The following is an 18,506-nucleotide window of genomic DNA, read 5'->3' as shown; positions in this document are numbered from 1 at the left end:
CATAATTGAGGAACAACGTGGAATTAGTGTCATCGCGAGTGATCTAGTGCCTCAAGTCAACTTCATCGGGTTTTGTTCGAAGAGCAGCAGTCACTCATCTTGCGTAGCAAGATGCCATCCGAAAGACCCCCCCCCCCCCTGAAGACTTTAGGAACTAAAGCTCAAGTGCTCGACCCTTACAAGTTGCAGGAGCAGTTTCACGCCTCAGCTTTTTAAAAGGTATCTTGATGTTATTCGTTGTGCTGCTTCTAGGAAGCACAGGGTTTAGGAAATGACTTGGGCGGGTGCATCTCTGCCGCCGAAAGAGACACAGACGTCCTCCCCAGGGACCTGAGAGGGTCCTCTGTCTTCTCGAAGGTGCCGGGCAAGCGTCCGGTCCCCTCAGATGCTCCAGGTCCAGTCCCTGTGCAGAGGGTCTCCGGCGCCTTCCTAGACGTCTGGGGACGATCTGGGGGGTCTGGGGCAGCTAGACCAGGCGGCAAGAACAAGGAAGAGGAGGGAGCCGGGCTGCGCCTAGATCCTCCTTGCCAAGGACACTGTCGCGGAGACGCGGGCAGCTTCCCACGGATCGGACTTTCCGCCCCCGGGGCTGGGCGGCGGAGCTCCTGCCCGGTCCCCCTTCCCGGCTTCGGGCGGCCCCCAAAGGCTGAGTAAGCCTGGAGGAGGGAGGGAGACTGCAAGGATTTCCTGAGCGCTAAGGGAAGGAGGAAGGGACCCGGGCAGAGGGCCGGGAGCAAGGACCCTGAACCTGCCGGGGCCGCCTCCGGACGGAGTAGCCAGCGCCTCCCCACGAGCGCTCGCGCTCCGTCCCGACGCGCGCTCTGCCCTCAACTACCCCCACCCCCCACCCCACCCCGGCGGCTCCCGCCCCTCTCGATAACCGTAGGGAATCAGGTCCCGGAGGAAGAGGGTAGGTGGGGAGGCGGATGAGGGGTGGGGGACCCCTTGACGTCACTGGAAGGAGGTGCCGGGGTAGGAAGTGGGCTGGGGAAAGTTTATAAATCGCCCCCGCCCTCGGCTCCTCTTAATCGAGGTCCGCTGAAGGCTCGGAGCGCGTCGGGCGGACACTCCTCGCGGCTCCTCCCCGGCGGCGGCAGCGGCAGCGGCGGCTCGGAGCGGGCTCCGGGACTGGAGCGCAGCGGCCAGAGGACGCCGAGCTGCGAGGATTACCCGGGGAAGTGGTTGTCCCCCTGGTGGGAGCCGCGGAGAGGGGCGCTCGCGGCGGAGGGCCGGAGCGCGAGGAGGCAGATTCGGGCGGCTGTGGGTCTGTGGCCCGCGAGCGGCGCGGGGAGCGGGCGAGCAGGCCGCGTCGCGCTCACCATGGTCAGCTGCTGGGACACCGGTCTCCTGCTGTGCGCGCTGCTTGGCGGTCTGCTGCTTACAGGTGAGGCGAGGTCGGGACCAGAAGCCCGCGCGGGGCCGGCACGGGGCGGCGGGCGGGCACACCCTTGGGTCTGGGGCCGGGTGCACGCGGGGAGGTGAAGCTGCAGCCGCGAGGAGCGAGCCTCGCTGGGAGCCTGGGACGCCAGTTGTCGTGGGCACGCCTGGGGCCGCGGCGCCCTTCTCTTCCGTTGGGCAGGCAAGTGCAGGCGTCTCGGAGAGTCGCCGGCGGAGGTCCGCGGGCATCGGCGCCCTGAACGGCTGCCGGCGCCGCGCTCGGTTCCGCCCTGGGGCTGCCCCTTTGCGGCTGCAGCGGCCGAGCCTCTTTGCCCAGCTGCCGAGTCGGCTCTCCCCTCCCGGGCGCTGGGAGCATCGCGCGCCCGGACCTGCCTGACCCCCACAGCCTGCTCCCCGGCGGCCTGGCGCGGGTCGGCAGGGCCCACGGGAGCCCGGAGCAGAGGCTTCTAGAACGCCCGCCACACTGCCTGGGGGCTGGGCTGAGGCCCGGGCGTTGGCGAGGTTGGGCACCGGCCACTACGTCGTGCCTCCAGAGAGGAGGAGGAGAGCCCCTCGGAAGGGGTCGCGTGCCTGCCGGTAGCCGACAGATCCCATGAGAGGGCAAAAAGGTATCCTTCGACCCACTTCGGGTTCCCCGGCCCGATTGCCCCCAGGAACGTTTCAGCAGCTTCTGCTCCTCCCCGCCGCTTGCCGACCGCCGGGCAGAGCGCGCCGCGCGCAGCCACCCAGGTGGGGCCTCTGCGGCCGGTCCAGCCCAGGTCGCCGACCTGAGTGAACCTGGCCAGGGCAGTGGAGAACCCAAATACCGTTAAGTTTCGGAATTGCGGGCCTAGTCTTTAAATTCCCAGAGAAGAGAGAGGAAGATCTGGACCAAAAGATGCAGTTTGAGGAAACGGCGAGGTCCGCCCCTTTGCTGGGAATTCGAGAAACGCGCGGCAAAACAGTCCGGGGCCCCGGAGGTTATATCGCGGTAGTGCGGAGATTACCCCGCACCAGGGCGTCGAAGCCCGAGGGGACTTCGGGGCCCAGATTTGTCTTTTCTGCCCATTGGGGCTGAGTGGCCAAGCCCTCCGGTTCAGTCCTCATGGGCGCAGAGAGCCGTATTTCTGGAGAATAGGTAAAATAGGAAATAAAGTACAGTAACAAACAAGTTATTGCAGTAATTGTCAGTAGGGTTGAGCGAATTTTTTTAAATACTTGTTAAACCCCCAAAGCAGTAACTGTTAAAAAACATTCTTTCTCAGTGGGAAGACTAATTAGATCTTCGGTTTCTGAAAAACATGTAATGGTTCCGATTAGGTTGGCGAAACCATTAAGCTGAAAGGTAGGCAAAGAAAGCCCTCATGTCTGGGAACTCGCTGTAAGTTGGGGAAGTCGGTAACATAGCTATATTATATGAAATATTGCTTTTCATTTTCAAAAGTATTTTTTTTGTTGTTGTTTTGAAAAGTCACTTATATTGAAGTATAGTTGTTCAGAGCACTGAAGTAACTTCTGAAGTCCATTCACCTGTTCTGTAAAGGTAAATGTAGGTTAATTCCTGCGTATCCAATGAAGGGAAAAGTTATATGTTTCACTGGCTTTTCTGCTTCACACAAATACATCTTTACTTTTGTTTCAAAAACGTGGTTGACCAATGAAGTATAGTTCTGTTGGTGATGAGGACCAATTTAGATCCGTGCAAGCTTTTCAGAAACCTGAGTAAGATTCTCTTGAAATTTTCTTTCTTTTAGATTTTATTTCCCTTAAACGAGGCAGAAACATTGAGACTCTTGTTTGATTTTTTAAAAATTGTGTACGTATTATTATAAGAAAGCAAGGCAAAACATGAGCAAGGTGAGAGCCTCCTTACCTGCTGGGTCAGGGACTGTGGTTATCAGTGGTCCCAGGGTGTAATTCTTGAAGCATGGCTTTGTAAACCACAGGCTTGTGGGTGGTTAACAGAGAACCCACAGAACAACAGTCAGCTGCCTACTTTGTAAATTGCATCAGGGCTTTCAGACTAAACCGAGGGGCTGCCAGGGGCTGCTTCTCCGGGAAGTGTTATCCAGAAAGAGGCCAAGTTTCTGCTCTGTGGATTTATCAGGAGTCTGCTCACTTTCAGGTGCCTTTGAATATTTGTGAGTTATTAATATTTTGAGTGTGTGTGAAGGTGTGTGCATGCACTGAGATATAAAATAACCAGAAGCTCAGTCAGACAAAAAGAGAATGTATTTCCCCCTAAAGGTTAAATTTACCTGCTTCCAAATATCCTGAGAAATGAAAAGATGACAATAATTTGGGTATTTTCAAGTCCTCTGTATTGCGATCTTTCCCTCTAAAAAGAATACTTCTCTTACTCTGGCTCAGTCTTAAAAGTTTTCTTACTTTTAAGGCATTATGTCCATGATTAAAGCCACAGGCCCCTTGTTTCTGTCCCCATCTTTTGGGGGTTTTTGAGCAGCTGATATTTACAACTAACTAACTGGAAATGTATGACTTCTGAATCTTGTGAGGGAAATCTACATTAATAATACAAAGTTGAAATGTGCATGAAAATAATACTCATTTCCAAATACAATGTAATAAATCTTTCATAGTAAAGCTAATTTTACATGGCAGTTTTTGTTGTTTTCTCGAAGGTTTACAAAGCTACACTTTTTTGGTAGTGGTTTTCCATATTGCATATTTGGACTATTAATTAGTTAGCACTTCTGGCAGTCCACGTGGGGAGGGTCCCCCCTGTTGAGTCCTGTTGCCAATGGGCTACAGGTGGTCATCTGATCTATTCCTTACTATTTTTACCTTATTTGTTTATTGTTATTTTAAGTTTTTTCTTTCCCTGTTGAAAATTCTATAACAGGCTCTCCAGTTTCTTCCCTGGGGAACTCTAAGTGAATTTTTCGTTTTCACTGTGAAAGTCAGAAGTTAGAATAGATACCTATTTCTAATGCCCCTTTCCAATTCTTTAAGACTCAGTGAATGGTTCCAAGGAGTAGGCTGAACACGGTGTGTCCCTTTTTCTCCTGCCCTTACACATTTGCATGTAAAATGGATGATAAGAGCACCTGCTATCAATAATCACATTACATTTTCTTTTTCATCCACCAGCTGATTAACTAGCTCTTTAATGGGTTGCAAGAGCTAGGCTGTTAGGTTGTCTGAACCAGTAGTAATCATAGGCTTTTTTCTTATTTTTTTTTCTTTTTCCAAACAAAATCCTTAACTCTAGGAACTAAACTCTACTTCCTGACTCTGGTTACATTACCTCTTCTAAAAGGCCATCAGTCATTTTAAACTCAGAAGAATTTCTTGTTGTTTGTTTAAGTTAATTATCACATATTTGATTCAAAAATAACTTCATTTTAAAATTTCAGATTGCCACAGGGACGCAAGCCTCTTATTTAAAATTGGACCTATTTTATATGATCTTTTAGAAGGAACCAAATAATCACTTTGTTCTTACTGAATGTATTGAGACATTCTACATCTACTTTGAACGTGTGTAATATAGCAGTTGAAAATATGTTGCCAAAAAATGGGTTTTATATTGACCAAGGGGGGGGGATGCAGTGTCCTGGAGGAAGGTTAGCCAACCCATTTCAGGGTTGTGCCTGCTGTTTACCCTGGGTTTGGGAAGTTCTGCAAAGCAAGAACAAACTGAGATGTGTATGCGAGTGGACATAAGAATGGAGAGAAAGTGAAAGAAGCTCTCTTGGCACTTGGGTGTTAAATGCAAAGCTTGCTGGCGTTGGGTTTTTGGTGCAGTTGCACGGTTGGGAGTTTATTAGATATCAAGTAAATACAACCTTTCAGAGTATTGGTCATTGTGGAGAGGAGAGGAGGGACTGTGAAATGACACCAGACCTAATTTTTTTTAAACAAAAATATATTATGAGGAATGGTTAAAAGCATTAAAAGCATCTGTTGCATTGCTTTAAATAATTTAATAGAAGAGGATAGTCCCTTCCATTCCACTGGTCTTAGTATACTGGTGAGGCTTGTAAGGAATGACAAGATCTCTTGCCAAATGCTTTCCAGGATCACTGTTGATTCCTCACACACTTGGGTGCCTTGGAAATTGCATGCTGCTGATGACATTACTGGATTTTATACCAGATTGAGGGAGGGGAAGGAAATGGGAGGAATGGGGTAATTGAGGGAAGGATTGAGAGGAAAGCCTCTGGCTTAGCATCTGGGACTGCAGGGGGTTTCATTAAGGAAATGGTTCCATTGAGTCTGCTGAAGATAGTGGACTAGATTTCCTGCATTGCTGCTGGGGCGGATGTGGGGGGGTGTCGAGAATTCCTGGGGATTTCCCATCAGTCTCGGTAAGCTGGATGCCTGAGAGCCACATCTTGCTCCTTTCCTTGATTTTGAGCTCCTTGTGAGACCTGATCTTGTCTCTCAGACATAGAGGTTGTGAGGGCTAGGTGGAACCTCATAGATCAAACATACTCGTTTCAGAGATGAGAAAACCCGCCCAGAATAGTGTTCCCCCCCAACCCCCACCCCTGCCCAACAAGTTCAGTAGCTGGATGGCAGCAGACCCAGGCATAGCATCTGATGGTCCCAGTACAGATAATACTTTTTCTTCATTTCTGTCTTTCCTCCACCCCAAGCAGGGTAGAGATGTTCAAACATTTGCTGAAGGACATTATTACGGCGCTCAACGTTTCTTTTAAAATGTCAGGATCTTTCTCAAATGTGGAATTTTCTTCTATTTTCATATAGCCCACAAGGGCTTGAGATTAAGAATACCAAAATTGCGGCTGCTTAGTAGTGCACTGACAGATTTGGTGAGCAGATTGGTTCTCCTTGTGACCCTTCTTTTGAACTGCTGTGGTTTAAATAGTTGTAGCCTACATGACTAGCCTCGTCTCACCACTTCCCCCCACGCACCCTGTGACACAGCTATGCAAGCCCTTCCCCAAGTCAAAGAAATTACTCACCATTCTTAGGATGGGCCTTGTGCATTCTTCACTCCGTGTTCATGCCCTTTTTCTTCAAGACCCTTTCACTCTTTCTTCATTTCCTCCTTCCCTGCCTTCAGAAGCCTTTCAAAGCTCCGCAGTCACCATCTCTTTGAGTTCCTCCTTATAGCTGCAGACAGAATCTGTGGTTTCTTCTGCTCCCATAGGTGCCCTCCTCTATAGAACCCTTATGCGTACCCCTTTCTAGTTGTTTTCACCTTGCATCGTTACTATTTCGTCCCCTTGCTCTCTGATTCCCGGCACCAGTGCATATGCCCAGCACAGAGGCCCTCGGTAAGTGCTGGAATGAATCAGTGATGTTGCCACGCTACCATGTCCAGGAAGAAAGCTCTCAGGGCCAGATACGAATTTATCCCATTATATTAATGTGCTCCCGTCTGTCCAGTTGGCCTCAGTTACAGCGTATTCCTTAGAAGCCTTGCTCCCAAGAGATAATGTTGGTCTGCAATGATGACATTGTAGCAAGTGGCTAAGATGTAGGAGATCAGCTAGGATCTTTAACCTCTGAGATCCCTCTCTCCTGTAATCCTCTTCTTTTTTGTCTTCATGCTTCACTGGGGACTCGAAGCCACCAAAGCTGGATTTCAGTCTGCACAGAAGTTCTGTCATAGCCTCTGTGGATGAGGTAGCGCTGCAGTTTTGCCCAGCAGCGTATTATGCATACAATTTTTTAGAAACAACAGTGCTCTCAGATTTTATGGTTTGCCTTACTCATCCTTTCGTAGACTCATACCTGAGTCCATGCGTGCTGGGCAGTGATATAAACCCAATGACAGAGACCTGACCACACTCAGCCCTGATGTTGCGTTTCCATTAGGGCCATTTGCTATGGGACCAGGCTAGTCTGCCCATGGGATGGGCTCTTCCTGACCCTTTATGCAAGTTTGTTCCTGGCTGGACCACTCTACTAGGAAAGTGTGAGACCTGTTCTTCTAAAAAACCTGAATCCCATGATGGGGATCCTGGGGGTCCCTGCCCCACCCCCTGCCCCACCCCCACACTCTGAACAGGCCCACAGAATTATCCAAAACAAGCTTCTCAGACTGTATTCCATGGTGCAGCAGCAGCAGCCCCCGGGAACTTAATGAATCAGAGAGCCTATGTATTAATAAAGTCCACTGACATTTTCTTTGCACATTAAAAATGGAGAAGCACAGATTTTTAGCAAAGGATTCTTAGCTCTGGTGTCAGGATCTAATACCTTTTCATCTTCATCCTAAAAAAAGATGGCTAAGGGCCTAGACCCAGACCAGCCAGGAGCCTCTTCTGGCTCCCACATTATGCTTGTGCCCCGTCTTCTCCTGGGAGACCTGTGTCCTTCTTGAAGATTCTTTTTATAAAATCTTAGATGTGGCTTAGACCTGTAATCCAAGGAGACAGAGGTGGTGGTCTGGAAGGATACCATGGTTAACCAAATCATGGGTGGCAAGATCAAGTTCTTAGAAAATAACACACTCGGTGAAAAAAAAAAAAAAAAAAGTAAAAATGGCATTAAACAGATAGGTTTCAGCCATAAGTAAAAGTTTTATGAGGTATTTGCTTTTAGAACAAAATTAGTTGGTGACATTACACAATGAAGGTAAGTGTCCTTCTTCTCTGGAATCTTAGTGGTCAGGGAGGCATCGCTATCCCATTGTGTCCTGCTACCCTGACAACAGGTTTTTTGGGGCTTCTTACTGGCTTGAAATCCAGTGTGTTTATATTCATTCTTCTTTGTCTCCTATTGCAAATCTTGGCAAATGCCTTAGTCTTTTTACAGATTACCTCAGTGCCTACAGGCACTTTTCCTCCGCCTGGTCTTCTAACCTATTTAACTGATGGAGTGTGAATGAATTTCCTTTCAAGCCGCAGACCCACCCATGTGGTCCCCACAAGCCAAGCTATAACAATGATCAGATGCTCGTGTTGAAAGGAGCCCGAAGTGAGCCTTCTTATATAAAGGAAAAGCCTTTTCTTTCATTATACACAAATATGAAACCACTTAAACTCAAGGCCACCTTTAGCAAAACCCTGATTAGTAATTAATCTGCCAGTTGATTTCTGTGAAGCCCTTTGTGTTTGGCTAGGGTCATGGTCTCCAGTGTTGGTTCTACATTAGAATCATCTGGGGAGCTTTGAAACATCCCTTGCCCTGGCTGCACCCTTCACCAATTTAATCACAATCCCCTGAGTGGTAGCCAGGCATCGGTCATTTTTAAAGCTCCCAGGTGATTTCAGTGGGCGGCCCGGGGCTTAAGAACCTCATATTTTATCATCCGTCCCAATCACCTGGAGAGCTTGGGCCCCACCCAGAGTTTCTGATGCAGTAGCCTGGGTGGGGCCGAGAATTTGCATTTCGAACAGGTTCCCATGGGTGGCTGGTGCGCCCAATTCAGAGACCATAGTGGGAGAGCCACTGCCCTAGGGGCTGGTGGGAGAGGCCTGACCACCTGGGAGACCCATGTGCCAATCCGTAAAAGGCTCCAAGTCCTCCCTAGACGTAGAATAAAGTAAAGGAAGCCATTTACAAGAATTCTTGCCAGGAGGAGTATGTGTCAGTAGCGTGATAGAAGGAATATTAGGATCAAATGCTTGAAGCACGCAACCAAGAGAGGGGCAAGATTGCCTTCCGAGGAAAGCTTGATCCTCTTGGCGAATGGGGTGGTGTGAGTTAGGAGCCGGAACCAAACTGCAGGTCCAGACAACAGAGCTAATGGTAGCCTTCCTCTGCCTGACACCTCGGAGCACGCAGGCTTTCCTCCAGATAAACACTGGTAAATGTCTGCAGTGTCCTGTTGGAAGGTGCCGTGCCATTGACCTGTCCAGAGCGCCTGCGTACCTCAGGCCTACCTTGCCGCCCTCTGGGATCCTCAGCCTTGTGGGTCTCTGCTCCCATAACTGAGCTGCTTGGCCTAGATTTCCTTTGCTGGGAATCGGTGTCCCTTGACTTGGGTGGCTGAATTCTTCCTGTTGGTTCTGTTGATTTTCATGGCGCACCAGGGGTCTGTCCCCCTCAGTGAGAGGAGTCACTGCTTGTCTGGAAAGATAGCTGACCTCCCCTCGTGCCGAACCATGTGCTGGAAACTTCCTTGTTGAGCATCAACAATCCCAGCGGCATCGCTGAGAGCATGTCAGGGTACCTATGGGGCCTTCGAGGCCGAATGGCATATGTGCCATTTGCGCACTTGATGCTCAGATATGGAAGGAACAGATCTTTCATGCACTCACCACTGAATCACCGTCTGGGGGGCTGAGTCACGGAGGCATTCGTCATCTGCTGCCATGATCTAGGTTGCCCCAAAACTAATGACCTTCAACAATAAATCAGTATGCCTGCCTGAGTCTGTGGATAAGGAGTTTGGGTGGGTCTCTGGCTCCCTCATGCCGCTGTCCGTCAGCTGGCATTGCCCCTGGGACTTAGGTGCTGGCCATCCCCGGGTCGTCTCCCTCCACACCTGGTGTTTGGCCACTCAGTTGTGTAACTCACACTTCTGAACTCAGAGGCAGGGGCGGTACAGGAGGGTCACTGTGGAAGCCTCTAGGCCCTTGGACGCCTGGACTTGGCCACTGCCACGACACTATTCCTCCACATCTGATTGGTAAAAGCAGGTCCTAACCCAAAGTCCAGGGCTGTGGAAAAGGGCTTCTCTCTTAAAGGCAGTAGCTGTACAATATGGTGGCTGTGTTTTCCAGTCCGCGTCGCCCCCCCGCCCCACTCCCCGCAAAGGACTGTCAGCACGGGTAGCTTTTTCTTTTCAGTCTAGCTCTTAAGCTCTTAAACCTGGCCAAGAAAATAAAAGTAAACAATTCCTTGGCCCTTCTAAACACTACCTGTGATTGAGGCAGCTGGCCCCCTGGAAGAGCTTCCATTCCATAAATCTTAAATCATAAATCGGTCACGGTTAAGGTACCGTGTTTTGTTGGAGCTGCTGGCCTCTGATGGGTGATGTGGTCCCAGCAAGCAAGCACAGTGGGCACTCAGACTCTGAGGTGGGCAGGTCCACAGCTTCGTTGTACTCGTATCAGAGGATCTTTGATGAAACACCTTCTGGAAGATGTGGGGAGGCTGTATGCTTTGAGGAAAGGAGAGCCCTAACCCCCAAGGATTGTCAGGCCCTTTGACTTACCTATAGGATTTGACTCAGTCCCGAGAGGTAGGTACAGTACTCTCAAACATGAAGAAATCGAGGCTGACAGAAATGAACGATTTGCCCTCCGATCGCAGAAGTGGTAAGTAAAGCTGGAATTATTCTGGTCTGCTATGCCTGACTCCCAGACCCCCTCCACCTGCCATGCCCTGCAGCCTAAATGAAAACAGGAGAAAGAAAAGAGTATGATGGGAATGTGCCGGTCTTCCCCTTCTTTCAAAACTCCCTCTCCTTGGAGTTTTGCCATCTCCTGAGAATGTGGGACGCCGCTGCTACTCCAGCCTGAAGTGGCCTTGGGAAGTTCCACTGTTGTGTGTGGCAGACACCAGTGAAGTCTCCATCAAGACGGGATTCTGGGGCGCCTGGGTGGCTCAGTGGGTTAAGCCCTCTGTCTTTGGCTCAGGTCATGGTCTCAGGGTCTTGGGATGGAGCCCTGCATCTGGCTCTCTGCTCAGCAGGGAGCCTGCTTCCTCCTCTCTCCATGCCTGCCTCTCTGACTACTTGTAATCTCTATCAAATAAATAAATAAAATCTTAAAAAAAAAAAAAATGGGATTGTGACCACGTGGGTTTTCTGATCCAGGACCTTCCAAAAAAATTCACGTCCGAAAAGGATCCTCAATGTCAATAAGAATTTAATTTTTTTTTAAAGATTTATTTGTTTCAGAGAGAGAAAGCAGTAGGGAGAGGCTGAGAGAGAGGGAGAAAGAAACTCAAGCAGACTCTGCACTGAGTGGGGAGCCTGGCTCAGGGCTTGATCCCATGACCTTGAGATCATGACCTGAGCCAAAACCAAAAGTCAGGCATTTAGCCGATGAAACCACCCAGGAACGCCTTCTTATGAATATGAAAAATTCATATTTTTCTTAAGAATATGATTTTAGGGACGCCTGGGTGGTTCAGTGGGTTAAGCCTCTGGCTTCGGCTCAGGTCATGATCTCAGGGTCCTGGGACTGAGCCCCGCATTGGGCTCTCTGCTCAGCAGGGAGCCTGCTTCCCCCTCTCTCTCTGCCTGTCTCTCTGCCTACTTGTGATCTCTGTCAAATAAATAAATAAAATCTAAAAAAAAAAAATGATTTTACATGGGTTTTCAAACTGCTCTCCTGTGGCTTCACACTAATCAGACTGTGTAGAAGGACAGATGGGCCAAACCAGCACTTTGATTCTGGAAGAGTTCTTGTCAGAAAGGTCCTCTGAGAAAGCCGGGGCTGCCCTCTGTATATTGCTTTCAGGAATCAAATGTTTACCTCTCTGTGGACCTTTTAGGTCTCAGAAATTCCAAAGACTTGGAGCTTTTTCTTAATGAGACTGGGCTACAGGGGAAGGACCCACACACACTGGGGAAGGGGGAGATGCAGGGGAGATGAGCCCTTCCTAAGCACAGGCTCTTCCTAATTATCCAGTGTGCACACTTCCTAACTTTATTACATATTGAAACCCCGAGGCTCGGGGAAGCTGAGTGATTTACTGAGGATCATACAAGTGTCCAGCCCAGGGTTCAAACCAGGTCATTCTGATTCTGAAATGGTCCTCTTTCTGCCAACGTGTACCCAACGTATCTAGAATGACAAAATCTAGGAATGAAGGAAAACCAAAGAGTTTGGCTTCTGGGATATAGAAATGGTTGCTTTACGTCTGTGAGGAAAACACAGCTGTCTAAGGGCATTTTCCTAGAGAGGGTTACTTTTCATTATAGGATGGACACAACACAGGTTTTCATTTCTTTTTTCTTTCTTTGTCTCTTTCTTCAAAGCAATTTTCAGATACACAGCAGGGTTAATTATAGTCCTGGTTTTGTACTGTTAGGTTTCCTGATGAATTACCTTGTTGATTGACAGTCTTTATAACACTGTCAAAAATGGAAGCATTTATTTCTTCTTTTTTTTTTTTTTAAAGATTTTATTTATTTATTTGACAGAGATCACAATTAGGCAGAGAGGCAGACAGAGAGAGAGGGGGAAGCAGGCTCCCTGCTGAGCAGAGAGCCAGATGCGGGCCTTGATCCCAGGACCCTGAGATCATGACCTGAGCTGAAGGCAGAGGGTTTAACCTACTGAGCCACCCAGGCACCCCCAAAATGGAAGCATTTCTTTCAAGCCCTGTCGTGCCTTGGCTCTCTTCTCCTCTGCTAGATCGTTCCTTTCAGATATTCAAACCAGCAAGAAGTCGAGGAAAGAGGAAAAAGTGTTTTACTTCTTCCTTGATCAGTTTCTTGGAGAGGGACAATTTTCCAGTCCACCAGAATATGGCTGTGTTCATCCAAATCTGCGAAAAACCCTGTCATGCCACCTTTTATCGTTTGTTCCAAGCCAACAGTGGAAAATGTGGTCCAATGGATATGTACCTTGGATGGAAATTATAAGGACTAGTAATATATATACTGTTTGCTTTTTTTATTATTGTTTCCTTTTTCTGAGTTGGCCTTAGAGCAACCAAAAGTAGATGTAAACACTTGGAAAAGCAGCGTTGTATTAGAGGAGATTACAAACAATTTGAGAAGGTAGTGTAAACTCTCGTTATGGCATTTTGTCTGTGATTAATGGTATTGTTTTCGTTTTGGAAAACACTTTTTAACTCTCCTTTCCACTTAATGTCTCCTGCTAGATCACATTTTTGTTCAATGTTCTTTGGAAATGTTTATAGCTTTGAAATCTTTTCCATAGGGAATTCTGCTGAAACTAGAGAAAAGGAAAAATTGCATGGGAATTGAGCAATCCTATGGTCCCAGGATGGACCTTGTGTACCTATAACTTCTGGAGGGTTAGAGAATATTTGACGCACATCCTTGATGTACAAATTGATGAATACTTTGCATAGGCTATTGGCAGTGGTTCTATCATACACTCCTATCCCGTTCCCTGTCCTCAAAACTGGTAAAGGAGAAATAGCTTATGCAAAGTGTTTGTCACACAGAGTCACCTGGAAGGCAAACGGGAAATTCAGGAACCTAACCCAAATGCCTATTTTCAGGAATTTCTATCTCACCTTAGTCTATCTCAAGTGACATTGAACTTAGGAATTCTACATCTGGTTATCTCTTTTTAAGAGCAGCGAAATTCCAAAATGTTGAGGTAGAGTTGTTTTGGATGTAAAGCCCAGTCCAAGCAGATGGGAATAGGATTGCCTTTCTGGAATAACTCACTCACCATTTTGGGATAGTGTTACGGACAAACTTGGGATGGGAAATTTTTTTTAAGAAATATATTTCCTTAGAATGTTTTGGAATGCTATACTTTCTGCCGTGATTTCATCAGGAAAAGTGTGGATCATAACAAATTTCATTCTCCTGTTGCCTTTTCATAACCAGTCATCATTCTAGGTTTATGTACGACTGTCTGGGGAATTCAGGTATGTGCAGAGGACAGTTTCTTTTTGAAGACTCTTTTATTTTAGAACATTTTAACATATTCACTTAAAAGGTGCTCAGTTATCATCAGTTACCCCATTATATTTTATTTCAAGATATAAACACAGTTGTGTTTGTTGTGCTGTACGTTTGTCATCGAATGCATGTTTTAGTTTGTAGACATTAACTGAATTTTACCGAAGTGAATCACTCAAGTTAGTGAAGAACTTATGACTCCTTCAGAAATATGTCTTTGAAAACAAGCTATACATAGTTATGAGGTGATCCCTGTTTGTTGGCTTAGATAATCTTCTACATTTCTTCATATTCACCTTATCTACTTCTAGATGACTCATGACCTAAGAGGCTGCTCAGGACTGAGAGCCCTTCAAAAGGAAGTGCTTGTTTCTGATTCATCTTCCCAGCTCTGAATCCAGTACAGTAGCTGGTACACAGTAGTCACTCAGTCAATGCTGGTTGAGCTGACTCAAACTATATCCTGGCCATTCCTCTGGTTCTTAGAGGCCCTTGTGGGAGTCATGGTTCCACATTGGTTCACTTTCTAAGAACCTACGTGGGAGTGTGGTTGAAGGAGGTTGGCAAAAATATGCCCGAGAGCAGGCAGTCAGTCTCCCAGCACATCTGTAATGTTCTGTTCCTTCCCTGCGGGCATCCTCTGATTCCAGTCACCCCTTTCTTGTCTTTGGCTGAGCTGGCCATGTTCTCCTGAATTGAATCTAGACTTAGGATTCAAAATGAGGGTGGAAGCTGCCCAGCCCTAGAGAAGTGGTTCCCCAGAGATCTTTTCCTTAGATGAGCCCTTCTGTTCGGAAATTCTTAGCTTGTCAAGGTTCCCAAATAGCACACAAGACAGACTGTTGGTTACGAACCTGAATTTCTAGGTACGCCAATTCAGCCCAAAGATATTGGGTGATGTTGCTGTCCCTGCAATTGTTTTTGCCATCTTGGATAAAGACATTTGGGTTGGAAACTATTTCCTCTTGGCTCTGCACCACCCCCAGGGTAAGCTAGGAAGACGAGAGGGTTGAGGAGGAGGGACAAGCTCAGTCCCGGTCAGTGTAATCAAGCAAATGAAAACTCATCATGTTCTTCTTTTCCTGTCATTGCCTCACTTCCATTTGAGGCCTCTTCCATGATTTCCAAAGCATGACCTGGGCAGGTCTTCTAGAGAATGTTCTGTGGCTTTTAATCTGGTGGCAAGTAAAGTCAAATAAATCTCCCATTTTAAAAAAATATGCAAACCGGGGCATTGCCTCTCAGCAAAGAGGTCAAGGAAAGCAGAGTTGTATGGGCAAGAGAGTCAAGGGTAGTTGGTAGAGGAAAAAAGAGTTGGCTAAAAGTAAAGATGAAGCTTTAGAGGTTTTGAAGGTTTGGAAGTCTTGGAAAGAGAAAGAAAAGAGAGCCAAGTGTTTCCTTTACCCAGTACACCCTCATTCTTCAGGTCTTGGCTTCAACATTATTCTTCTGTGAGAACGTCCTTCACTCTCTGGGCTGGGCCAGCTTCCCTACATCTTGTGCTTTGCTGTGATAAGACCTATGTCTATATACAAAGTAATTTGTAAGTAGGAATTTATTTATTTCTACATTTACCTGTTGCTTTATCTGGCATCCAGCTGAAGTTACAAGCACTTTAAAGAATCTTGTGTGTCTTGTTAGTCATCGTATCCTTCTCTTAATATATGGTGAAAATATTACATGGAGGAATAAATGCTGAGGTTCAAGATCAGAGGAATCTACAAGGTGAGGAATGAGAGAAAGGGGTCCTATTGGGAATGTAGTGGGGAAAAAACCAGGGTTGGCCAGCAGTAAAAGAGAGATAAGAAGGACAGATAAATGAAGGGAACAAGTTCCCATATTCCTGGGATCATCGTTGGGAGTCCAACCCTTAACTCAGTGCCTCAGTCCCATTTCAGGGAGTTGGTGGCTTAACTTTATAGGGACAGCTCCAGGACAAGGGACCTTCCTGCCTTTCTACAGAGTTCTTCCTTCTGGTTTTATATAACTTTTGCTTATTGATTTTGGGCTTGTCCTCCAGAGTCAGCGGATCCATAAGTTATTTTAAAGCCTCTTAGGTTGATGGCCAGCTGGTAGAAGAAAATGGTGTTCTGTTTTATTTTTTCTTCCATCAGAGGTGTGATATCTTGGATGATATGAGACCTGCTAAGTCTGGAAACAAAACTCTAGATTAGACTAAAGAGAGTGTATGGGTAAAAATGCCCTGAGAATTAATATTCTTCCAGTTTGGGGTATAAATGACTTAAAAGTCATTCATGGATATTTGAAGGAAGCCCTTGCTATCACATACTGAAGTGAGTGAAAACCGTTCAGTAAATTCTTTCTTTAAAAATTGAGATACTAAGTGCTGTGATATGTGTAGGCCTGATGATTCACAGACCTGTACCCCTGGGGCAAATAATACATTATATGTTAATAAAAATAATTTTTTAGAATTGAGATATTGAGATACTTCTGCTGGAAGCCTACTGCCTTTGTGGATTACTTTCCCTTCCAGAATCCTGGCTTTCAACAAAATATGTAGAAAATTATTCCATTTGAGATAGGATTTTTTAACAGTTTGTGAAATTTTAGGAAGATTACAAATATTTACTGTGTAAATTAAGTGAGTCTTAAGAAAACATGAAAGTTAAAGGAAGCCAGAATTAAAAAGAACAGCTCGGGCAACATATCCCTCCATTGTCTAAACGGGATTAGTCTCCAAAATATCCATAATGAAAGCAATTGTATTTCAAATTGTTTAATTTAGAAGGAAACTGATTTTGACAACAGAAACACAATGGTCAGGAATAGTGTTTTAATGAGCCTTCGAAAGTATGCTAACATAGCTTTCAAAAACTCAATTCCCCTATGATGGATAACTTCATCGCACACACTTGGCTATTTAAATCTCAGAGGTCAGAGGGTTTGTATATATTATTGGTTACAAAGGCAGAGATCTCTCAACTTGCCTCTTAGGGAGGGAATTTATAAAGCACCTCCTTTATAGACCGTTTAAAGCACTCCAAAAAAAAAGTTCCCTGTGTAGTTTAGCTTTCATAAACTGGATCAGCATGAGCCTACAATTAATGTGAGAACCTTATCACACTCTGCCTGCCAGTCTTGTTTTATTTCTCCTGTTTTTATACTCAAAGCAAATACTATTTGTCATTATTTGCAATAGATTACAAAGGTGAAGAATATGTGAAAAGAAGAGACCAAACACAGGTTACCTATAGAAACGTTATTGGCTCTTCCTTGTTGGATAGCTGGAGTTAAGGAGCGCTCTTACCTGCCTGCCTACTAGCTTGCTACCCTTATTTTTATTACACACACATTTTAAGACCTTATTTTGGATTCAGAATTAAAACCTCAGCACGGTGCACTTTTTGGTGACTTAATAGCATCACAGCGCACAACTCCGTGTTATACTCATTCTTCAAAAAGAACTGTGTATGCATCTACAGATTATTTGTGTTATAACATATAATAGGCAGTGGCTATGCTACAATGTAAAAGTTCCACTTCCTGTTCTTCTGCTTTAACCATTCTATGGCAAGGTCCTATTGAATTGATAAAATGTTTCTCATACCTTCTCTGGTGTGAGAAGGATGCTTTCCTTCCTAATGGAACCCACCGGGACCGCAATGTAAATAACATGTCCATGAAATTCGGGTACCTGCTCCCATCATCTTCATAGATGCCTGGCCCTTTGGCAAAGAGCACCAATGAATACAGAGCATTTGATAAAATATTTGGTAGTAGACCAAACTGTAATCCTAATGTCAAGCAGAATGGGGAAAACTTGAGGTTTCAAACTGTGGGTTGCATACACATTGTCCTAGGCTTCCAGACTGATCACTGTTTGTTTGCATTTGTATAAAAGTTTTAACCATTGAAAAAAAATTTTAAACTGAGGTATAGTTGATATACAACATTATGTTAGTTTCAGGAATAGTTGTGTATTTGAAAATAACATGGAGGGTACCTTTGGAGAACTGAAACTTGGCTTTCTAAACAAAAATGAGAGAGGAGAAGGGTACGCTAAGGCACTTCAGGCATTTTATTAATGCTATTATCCTTCCTAATGCAGCTCTAGCCACATGCCCTCATGTCTGTAAGCATGCTGTCACTGACCACAGTGCCTTGCTTTAGAGCCCTGTGATTCTAAAGAATCTACCAAGTGCTGAAAGATTAACAAAACAGTTACTTCCGTTAAACCAAGTCATGTGTATTTAACCTTGCAAACATGCATGCATTTTCATTGAAAAGGCACCTTTCCTGAACAATCTCTTTCCACGTATTCATAATGAACTGTGAATTCACTTAAATAATTTTATTTAGATTATTTTTGTAATTGCAAATTACAGATAAATAATTATATACAAATATATAGAAATGATTTAAAATAATTATACATACATGAATTTAATTCATTAAATAAATAAATAAAATACATTTGAAATTGAATACATTGTGAACTTCAGGTGTTCACAGCCTGAAAATGAATACGTTTTGGCCGAGGTGGTGTCAGGCCAAGTTGCGCACGGTCTTTGGAACAGTATCACTGGGTAGAACAGAGGCAGGTGGTGATCTGCTCCAAATGTAATGCATTTCCTGCTACTGATAGAGAAGCACCACCTAACAG

General features: G+C 45.8%; 1 protein-coding gene across 2 annotated transcripts in view; it reads left to right on the top strand.

Annotated features, from left to right (window-relative positions):
• Positions 1-1,158: 1,158 nt before the first annotated feature.
• Positions 1,159-18,506, top strand: part of FLT1 (fms related receptor tyrosine kinase 1) — a 176,297-nt gene continuing 158,949 nt past the window's right edge. For both annotated transcript variants that reach the window (XM_059378154.1, XM_059378156.1), the window contains exon 1: positions 1,159-1,384. In XM_059378154.1, coding sequence (XP_059234137.1) covers positions 1,321-1,384 — 64 coding nt within the window. In that variant the 5' untranslated portion in view covers positions 1,159-1,320. The remainder of the gene's footprint in view (positions 1,385-18,506) is intronic.

The sequence above is a fragment of the Mustela nigripes genome, chromosome 15, assembly GCF_022355385.1.
Source record: "Mustela nigripes isolate SB6536 chromosome 15, MUSNIG.SB6536, whole genome shotgun sequence".
NCBI lineage: Eukaryota > Metazoa > Chordata > Mammalia > Carnivora > Mustelidae > Mustela > Mustela nigripes.
The sequence above is the reverse complement of the archived record's forward strand: the minus strand, read 5'-3'. Positions and strand labels throughout refer to the sequence as shown.